This window comes from Alosa sapidissima, chromosome 7, assembly GCF_018492685.1.
Source record: "Alosa sapidissima isolate fAloSap1 chromosome 7, fAloSap1.pri, whole genome shotgun sequence".
In the NCBI taxonomy this organism is placed as follows: domain Eukaryota; kingdom Metazoa; phylum Chordata; class Actinopteri; order Clupeiformes; family Clupeidae; genus Alosa; species Alosa sapidissima.
Window position 1 is genome coordinate 2972501 of NC_055963.1, and position 10000 is coordinate 2982500.

Here is a 10000-nt window from a genome sequence, read left to right on the forward strand (position 1 = left end):
CACACACACACACACACACACAACCTCACACACAGATAACAGATGCTCAGGTGAGCACACACACACACACACACACACACACACACACACACACACACACACACACACACACACAACCTCACACACAGATAACAGATGCTCAGGTGAGCACACACACACACACACACACACACACACACACACACACACACACACACACACACACACACACACACACACACAACCTCACACACAGATAAAAGATGCTCAGGTGAGCACACACACACACACAACCTCACACACAGACACCTTACACACAGATAACAGATGCTCAGGTGAACACACACACACACACACACACACAAATAACATATGCTCAGGTGAACACACACGCTCACACACACTCACATACAGTCACACACACATAGACATACACACACACACACACAACAGATGCTCAGGTGAACACAATCACACACACAATCACACACACAATCACACACACAATCACACACACAGGCACACTCACTCACACAATAACTAACAAATGCTCAGGTGAACACACACACACACACACACACACTCGTACAGAAACAGCGTTCCCCACCCCCACCACATCACACACCTCTTCTCCTCTCTCCTCTCCCTCCCTGTCTCCGTAGCAACCTGGTGGACCTGAGCAACCCGGTGCAGGTCAGCACGACGCCCAAATTCCAGGAGCAGCTGCTGAGCGCAGGTGGCCTCCATCCCCAGGAGGTGGCGCTACACCCCTGCCTGCGCCAGCTGCCCCACGTCTTCTACCGCGCCATGCGGGCCCTCAGCACCCTGGTCGACGCCTTCATGGGTAAGACACGCACAGGGGCATCATGGGTAGTACACACGCACAGGGGCATCATGGGTATAACACACACGCACAGGGGCATCATGGGTATAACACACACGCTCAGGGGCATCATGGGTATAACACACACGCACAGGGGCATCATGGGTAAGACACACACACAGGGGCATTGTGGGTAAGACACACACACAGGGGCATCGTGGGTAGTACAAACACACACAGGGGCATTGTGGGTAAAACACACGCACAGGGGCATCATGGGTAAGACACACACGCACAGGGGCATTCAGGGACAGAGAAGGATGAGGGTGTCACTTGGTGTGAACATTATTGTGAGACTGGTGGTTGTGGTGGATAGCACAGGTGTGTGTTTGAGTGTGAGAGAGTGTGTGTGTGTGTGTGTGTGTGTGTGAGAGAGTACACTGGCTAGCTAGTGTGTCTACTAAAGAGGAAGGTGCCATATTCGGAGCAGTACTCATACAGTGGAGAGAAATGTATGTGTGTGTGTCTGTGTGTATGGATGCATGTGTGTGTGTTAGTGTATAAGGATGTGTGTGTGTGTGTGGATGTGTGACTGACATTATCATCTCAGAGCTCCAGTTCCTCTGCAATTTTATAAAATCAGGGCGCATGTGTGAGTCTGCGTCAATGTGTGTGTGTCTGTGTGTGTGCGTCTGCGTGTTTGTGTGTGTGTGGAAGAGAGAGAGAGAGCGTTCGGGTGTGTCTGCAGGAGTTGTGGTTTTGACAATAATCACAGAATGTTCTTCAGTTCTATGGAGTTTTGCCATGTTTATGCTCCGAAGATGCCAGTCCTTTGGTGTGTGTGTGTGTGTGTGTGTGTGTGTGTGTGTGTGTTCACATGGGCGGGTGAGAAAAACAGAGTTAAGCAGTTCCTCAGAGACCCAGAATACAAACAGCTTTTTCATTCAAGACCTTTGAAAGGAAAGCGGCAACAACAACATGGTTTTGTGAGGAGTCACTTTCCACACCAGCAGCATGGTCCACATCTCCGTGTGCATGGTCCACACCAGCAGCATGGTCCACACCACCAGCATGGTCCACACCACCAGCATGGTCCACACCACCAGCATGGTCCACATCTCCGTGGGACACTCCCTTCGTGTTGCAGAAAATATTCAGCAATAATCGCTGATGCGTTAATGCAATATAGGCTGACTCGTTGTGACTTATTAGGATACTAGTCTGTATATGAGAATGCCTTATTAGGATACTAGTCTGTATATGAGAATGCCTCCATTAGGATACTAGTCTAGTATATGAGAATGCCTTATTAGGATACTAGTCTGTATATGAGAATGCCTTATTAAGATACTAGTCTGTATATGAGAATGCCTTATTAGGATACTAGTCTGTATATGAGAATGCCTCCATTAGGATACTAGTCTGTATATGAGAATGCCTCCATTAGGATACTAGTCTGTACAGCATATGAGAATGCCTCCATTATGATACTAGTCTGTATATGAGAATGCCTTATTAGGATACTAGTCTGTATATGAGAATGCCTTATTAAAGGGACACCAGGCAAGCCTGATGCTTTTTCTCTACGAAACTCCCCCTCGCTCGGTCTGAAGCTCTTTTTCTTTTCTTTGCATCTTCCGTCAAGGGTTTTCGCTGCTTCTTCGCCGGCTCTGCCATTATACACACGTTTGCAACAATCGCTAGCGTTTCGTTAGCCTGCCTCTGTGCTGTGGATGCAGGATGTAAACTGAAACCGCTTCGGTCGCCGGGTACGATACACTGAACTTGCAAGCGGGATATTCTTCCTACAGGCAGTAGGGGCGGGCGAGAGAGCCTTCATTCGCCCTGTAATGAGTCATTTAACCATATACCGACTTACGAAGATGATTAATTAACACGAAAACGTTGCCTGGTGTCCCTTTAAGATACTAGTCTGTATATGAGAATGCCTTATTAGGATACTAGTGTGTATATGAGAATGCCTACTTATTAGGATACTAGTCTGTATATGAGAATGCCTCCATTAGGATACTAGTATGTATATGAGAATGCCTTATTAGGATACTAGTCTGTATATGAGAATGCCTCCATTATGATACTAGTCTAGTATATGAGAATGCCTTATTAGGATACTAGTGTAGTATATGAGAATGCCTTATTAGGATACTAGTCTGTATATGAGAATGCCTCCATTATGATACTAGTCTAGTATATGAGAATGCCTTATTAGGATACTAGTCTGTATATGAGAACCACATATACAGGACCACACCCTCTCTAACCATGCCCCCCCATCCTATCTGTGTGTGCAGGTATGTCTCGGCCGCGTGCGGACAGCTCTCCCCCCACCCCTCTGAGCCGGACCAGCGTGGCCCCCCCCTCCAGCACCAGCAGCACACCCCCCCACAGCCGCAGGCACCGCTCCGCCGTGGCCAGCAAGACCAGCAGCAAGTCCTCCAGCGTGAGGCTGCACCCTTACCGCTTACCACACCCCCTCTATTAACCACACCCCTCTCCGACCACACCCCTCTCTTAACCATACCCCTCTATAACTCCTTCCACCCACTGAACCCCTCACACCTCTATTAACCACACCCTCTTAACTTGCCCCTATTTAACCCCTCCCACCCTCTCCCTATTTAACTCCTCCCACCTCTATAAACCCTCTCCCTGTTCAACTCCTCCCACCTCTCGTCCCTGCTCCATCTCCTGTCAAATCCCTCCCCTTATGAATATAACCCCTCCCTCTTTCAGACATTTTTCTCTAACTCCTCCCTCTTTCTGATCCTGCGTCCTGCATCTACCCCTCCCCTCCTACTCTCCTTATAAAGTCTCTTCCTGCGCCTGACTCCTCCCCCTAGCGAACAGGAAGTAAGTCTGTCTGCTCTCTTCTCCGCCCTCAGAGTAGTGGTTCCCACGCGGTCCGGAGCTCCTCCCACCCTCCCTCTGGCTCCTCCCCCCTCTCCAGCCCCAATCAGAGCAGCTGGGAGCCCCAGCCCCTCCCCGCCCCCTCTCGTCCGAAGGTCAACAGCATCCTGGACCTGTTCGGCCAGTGGCTGTTCGATGCTGCTCTAGTGCACTGCAAACTGCAAAGGGGACTGATCCACGACCCTAGCCGCACAGGTACCTGTGTGTGTGTGTGTGTGTGGTGTGACAGCATCCTGGGTCTGTACATCCAGTGGCTGTTTGATGTAGCTTTAGTGTGTGTGTGTGTGTGTGTGTGTGTGTGTTTTGTTTGTGACTTAATGCTTATGTGTCAGGTTTGTGACTAAATGTTAGTGTGCATTTGATGCAGTACTAGTTTATTGCTGTAGCCACAGAACCTTAGCGCATACTTGCACATTTGTGTCTCCAAAGTGCACTAGTTTTGCTGTTGTGGACATGTCTCAACACACAAGCTCAATCACTTAATCACTCAATCATACCATAGCCGCTAATCTAATCAGATATGAATGGCGGAATCATGAAATAAACCTAACTTTAATTAAGGGCTGTAACTAAATTGCCTCATAACTTTTAATCAGTCAATTATTTTCTAAATGAAAAATGTTGATCAGTGTTTTCTTAAAGCCAAGATGATGTCTTCAAATGCTTTGTTTTGTTCATACCCCAAAGATATTCAGATTTCTGTCAAGGAGCAGCACTGTAAGTTACTCAAAGACTTCAAATGAGCGCTTTGATAGTTGATAACTGATCTATTAATCAAGAATTAATTGTTGCAGCCTTCCTGGAATTGTATCAACAAGTCGTCTTCAGTTGTTTCCCCAGAGAGCAAAGTGCCTCTGTACTGCACGTCACTATAGATAAGATGAGAAATAAAGAAACGCTCTCATTGATTTAGACTTTTTTGGCCGTACGACTGCTTTAAAAACGTGCGTGCACATGCACTTGCATAGTCAATGTGTACAACTCCGTGCGGACGCAACGTTTTTGGTGCTGCATCTTGGTGATAAAAGCTGTCACCAACATGACTAGTTATCCATTCAATCAAGTCACTCCAGAACTGTGTGTGTGTGTGTGTGTGTGTGTGTGTTCCTTCAGTAACACTAGTTTGAGAGAAACTCTCCTGATTCCTCCTAATCTCTCCATCCCTCTCTCCTTCTCTTTCTCTCCTTCTCTTTCTCTCTGCGTGCTGTTCATTCCTCTCTCAGCAACCTTTATCCAAATTCTGCTCTCGTATAAGTCTTGTAAGTAGGAACCGCTGCTTCTCTGTGTTTCAAACTGTTACAGTATGTGGAATGTGTTCTTCAACGTGCTGTTGCTTTTATTTTCACATTTCTGTTCTCTTGTGTGCGCTCAAATACTCAGTTTCCCAGCATGCACTTGTGGGATAGTTCTCTCACCACTTCCTGTTTTGAGTTTCCATTTGGTCACTCTGTTGTTCTATTGTTTTTCGCTGGTTGTTGTCATGTGTGAGGCATGTGTGTATGTGTCGATTCAGTGCGATGATTGTGTGTGTGTGTGTGTGTGTGGGTGTGTGTGGGTGTGCTCATCGTCTGCTGCACTTTGTGTCAGTTGAAGGAGGAGGAGCATCACAAATGTAGGTCATGGACATCAGATAGATGTGTGTGCTTTGCAGAAAAATATGGAGACTTTTCTGATGTCACACCATGACTGTGTGTTTTGTACTGGTGTGTGTGTGGATGTGTGCATAGACATGCATGTCTTCTGTTGCAGGTTAAAGTGTAACATCTGTGTGCATGTGTGTGTTTTTTGAACAGTTTGTGTTTTGATGAGCCATTTGGACGTAGGTGCATGTTCATGTGTCTGTGTGTGTGTGTGTGTGTGCGTGCGTGTGTCTGTGCGTGCGTGTGTGTGTGTGTGTGTGTGCGTGCATGTGTGTCTGTGTGTACAGAGGGTCCCAGTTAAAAATTGACACTTCATTCACGATCATGGTGAATGGTGAAATGTAAGTACAACTGCAGCCGCTTGGGGGCAGCATAGTCCGCTGTGGAGTTCCACGGTCGAACCAGACGGCGCATTCGACAGCAAGGGCTGTGATTGGCCGAGTTTTCAGTGCGTTTCTCTGTGTTTTTAGCAGCCCCTGCAACATGCTAGTCCACTGTAGCCTAAGCCTTGTACATAATGTTAAACATAGTTTTGGATTCAGTGGCAAGATTTCTTGATTGTACAGTGTCTGTCTCTCAGTAATGTTTTAAAACGAGAGCTTCGTCAGCTGGCAGTAGGCTACTTTGTCGGTAGTCATGAGAAGTTCGCTTGCTAACAGAACATAAATATGCTGCCCAGAAACCTTGTGAATAGTTCTGATTTTTTTTACTACACTAACGAGGTTGAAATATAGACTTTGCCTACAGCATCTCCTTAACAGTAATGTTAACAAAATGACAGCATTCATATGACAAAGAAAAACGAATTCGGTCACTCAAGACTGTGCCACAGCAACCAGTGTAGGCTACAGTCCTACCCAATAGGCCTACTCGAAGCAGATAGCGTTGTCTGACGGTCGAGTGGGTTAATGCACGTATTTCCAGAACAGGTCTGCAACTTTCAGGTAGTTCTGAGTTCGAATCTAGGCAGGAGCAGAGCCATATAAAGGCCTAGGCCTATTGTTATAATTTTTTGCAAGGTGTTGCTCCTGGCAATACTTGTTTATAATACGTTTGGTGATTAATTGATAGCTGTTTTTGGGACACGTTAAACGTTCTTTATAATGAGCGCATCCGGGGAGTAAAACGACTGTTACGCGCTGTTACAACTGTAGGCTACAATGATTGCAATACAAAAATATGCGCGTGTTAGTTTAGTTAGTTTTGTGATGTTTTGCACTTTTGCCTCATGTGTTTTCAGGTTTGAGGGCTTTTTTGGCAAGATTGACCTTGGTTAGACTCTGCATATGTTATTTCTCCGTATGGAAAATAAAGTCAATTTTCGACACACGTCTGTTATTAGTTAAATAACAAGTGTTGCTTGTTAAAACATGTGACTAGTGAAACTCAAATGATTTTAGAAATATTTAGCCAAAGCCAAAAAGAGAAGGAGAGACGCCGGTGCAGCTCAGATGTCTTCTTAATTTTCTTTATTCTTTAGTAAAAGGTGCAGAACATTATTAAACTTTGACTAACGTTTCGATGTTCGTTAGTCAAAAACATCGACACATCGAAATGTTAGTCAAAGTTTAATAATGTTCTGCAGCTTTTACTGAAGAATAAAGAAAATTAAGAAGACATCTGAGCTGCACCGGCGTCTCTCCTCTCTAAAATATCTGTCCTGGCCTGGTTGCAACGGATTGTGGCCAAACGACAGAAGCGCGGAGAACCCTCCTTTGTCTTCCAAAAAGTGTTACTTTGTGCCCCGCGCTCCCCCACTGCTTGTGAAAGAAGGGGATGGGGGAGGGGGGCTTAACGTGAAAAAGCTTAATGTCACAAAACGGAAACGAGTCGTTTTAGGCTACAGGCCTTCATAATGGTAGGCTACAGGAAGTGGGGGGAGGGTATGGGATGACCAGAGCCGTCATCTATCGTCTTTCCAGGCACACAGCTCGTTATAAAGCCTATCGACTGCCTTAACAGATAGGCTTTGCTCTTGGGTTTGGCCTTACAGCGAACTCAATGCTCTTGTTGCTTGCAGTTTGTTAAATAAAGCGATGCAGATTACATTATTTATTTCTGATTAATTGCGTCTTTTGATGTATGTTGCAACATTTGCTTGTTAGGCTGGGCTACTGTCAATGTCCTGTACAGGTCAATGTTCAACAATTGCTGGTGTAGGCCTAGGCTATTAATCAATTAGGGACTGTTCGTTATTTATTTAATTAAGGGGCTACCGGAGGAGTTTTGGGAGCGTTAGTCAAAAAAGACGTGACCCTCCCTCGCCAGCAAGAATTGTTTCTATGACCCTCCAAAGTGATTGAGAAAAAACGCATGATCCTCCCCAGTCCCAACAATGTATTGATGCCTTAGGCTACTGGGTCAATTTGGGAGCTTGCATGCTACGACTCCTTCCTTGAAATGCCTTGAAAAGGCTGTCGTTTGCACAATTTCACAAATAATCACCGGGACCGAAACAAACCTGTCAACTTTTCCCGGGTTTATCGCGTATTTTAACTTTTTCCTCGCTGTCTTAGGAGGAGCTGCAGGGCCGTCGCAAGGGGATGCGAGGCCCTGTGCCAACTTGACAGATGCAAGGCCCTTTTCACTTACGTGCATGAAATCATGCGATAGCTTACTTTACACATAGCCAAGGCTACCGTCGGTGTATTTTAATAGTAGCCTAGTCTAATAAGCTACACCAGCTTGCCTTTAAGAGGGGAAATTCAATTGTATAGCCTATAACATTAGCTGAGTCACATATTTGGCCATATGGTGTTTATCATAGGCTACATCACGAAACCAAATAGTGTAACAAAGGCGAACACTTTAACAGGGGGAATTCATTGGGCATGAATCATTGTGCTGAACGGTATTTGTCAATGAGCAGAAACACACACGACATTCAAACTATTGATAAGATGTACTGGTCTGTATCTATAGGCTAACATTGGACAAATAAATGACACTGACTCGCCATATCCTGACTCAGGAAAAAAAAAAAATTCTTGCTTTGCCGCAAACTCAGCAATGAAATCATAGGCCAGTTTGCAGGTAGCCTAACGTCTTTTTCATAGAAGGGAGAGCCCAGTCTCTCCTGTGACATGGAGGTGCGCAAATATTTTTTAATAGCCTGTTCAACTTCGAAAAGCTTCGTTCACCCGATGCCAGTCACTGATCGCAATTTTAAAGTTCGGAAAGCTTCATCTTTTTAAGTTTTAAGTGCAGTGGCCCATATCTGCCCCCTTTGGAATTATATCTCGAGCCTATTATAAGGTCCAGTGCGTTATGTCCTGGGATTCGGATGTGCTCAAAAAGAAAAGAAAAAACACTTTTTTATAGATGGTTATGAGGAGCAATGTGAGAGAGAAATTTGATGATCATTGATCGTTGTTTTGGGACGTTAAGCCTTTTCCATAGGCGTCAGTGAAGGAGATTGAAGAATGACCATTTTTTTTTATACGAAAATATTTCTTAACTACAAAAACTCAGTGTCTAAAAACTCAGTGTCATTCAGACTCAACCCTCTTGTTGTTTTATTATCTTTTTCGTTGTCGTTTGAACGTTGGCAAGCAGGCATGTTGCGGTTGCAATTTAAGTGAAATTTCTACAGTAGGCCTACAACATGCTGTTAGGCTGGGCTACTGTCAATGTACTTGTACAGGTAAATGTTCAACAATTGCTGGTGTACAGGTTATATAATCAATTAGCTAAATCATTTGTCCAGCTGTTTAAACATTTTTTCGTGCTACATTCAAACGCAAAAGGTGCTTTGATATATTTTTCGTTTGAACGTCGGCAAGCAGTCATGCTTTGGTTGCAATGAATGAAGATAATTGCTTTTTTTTTGCATTATTTTGAATATGACTCGCTCCAGTCTCAACAGCACGTACTTTTCCCACACGCTTAGTTCTAACACACATAGGCCTATCCCCTCTCGCTTTCTCTCTCTCCATCCCTGCACACGGTGCTTTCTTAAAGGAGCTGCACCATTTTACAACAATTGCATCTACATTTTCATATTAGAATGTTTTGTCAAGTGTAAGCTTAAACTACCGTGATCAATTGAAGTTCCCGTGCCCCCGCTGCGTCATGGAAGCAGTAAGTCAGTCGCATCAAAAATAGTAGTGGCACCCAAGTGACACCTTGTGGTTGTTTGTGTCAACTGCAGTTTGTGCCATTTCTGCTGAGAAAATGGGGATCGTGATTCATGAAGGAACCCGTCCAAACTTAACGGGGACCCACTGTATGTGTGTGTAACACCCTCTCTCCCTCCAGCAGTTGACTGTCTAGAGTTGTGTCTAGGGCCTAGAGTTGTGGTGTGTGTGTGTGTGTGTGTGTGTGTGTGTGTGTGTTTAACTCTCTCTCCCTCCCTCCAGCGGTGGTGTCCGGTGTGGGTTTGGAGTTGTGTGTGTGTGTGTGTGTGCGCACGTGTGTGTGTGTGTGTGTGTTTAACTCTCTCTCTCTCCCTCCCTCCAGCGGTGGTGTCCGGTGTGGGCCTGGAGTTACGGCGTAAGGGCTCTCAGCTGTCCGCCCTGTCCGAGGACTCCCTGGTGTCCAACCCGCTGTTCGACGCCCACGACCTCCCCGACAGCTACGAGGCTGGACGAGCCGAGGCCTGCGGTGCCCTCTGCAGGGTCTTCTGCAGCAA

At 45.6% G+C, this 10000-nt stretch overlaps 1 protein-coding gene across 7 annotated transcripts in view; it reads left to right on the top strand.

The window, feature by feature from the left end:
• The window catches only part of LOC121713124 (ral GTPase-activating protein subunit beta-like), a 47406-nt gene that overhangs the window by 12753 nt on the left and 24653 nt on the right, over positions 1-10000 (top strand). For 5 of the 7 annotated variants that reach the window (XM_042097474.1, XM_042097473.1, XM_042097476.1 and 2 more), the window contains 5 exons: positions 642-823; positions 3115-3263; positions 3706-3925; positions 4954-4989; positions 9829-10000. The exon at positions 9829-10000 is cut by the window's right edge and continues 39 nt beyond it. In XM_042097474.1, the coding sequence (XP_041953408.1) occupies positions 642-823; positions 3115-3263; positions 3706-3925; positions 4954-4989; positions 9829-10000 (759 nt within the window). The remainder of the gene's footprint in view (positions 1-641; positions 824-3114; positions 3264-3705; positions 3926-4953; positions 4990-9828) is intronic. The other 2 variants (XM_042097475.1, XM_042097479.1) reach the window with 1 other exon arrangement.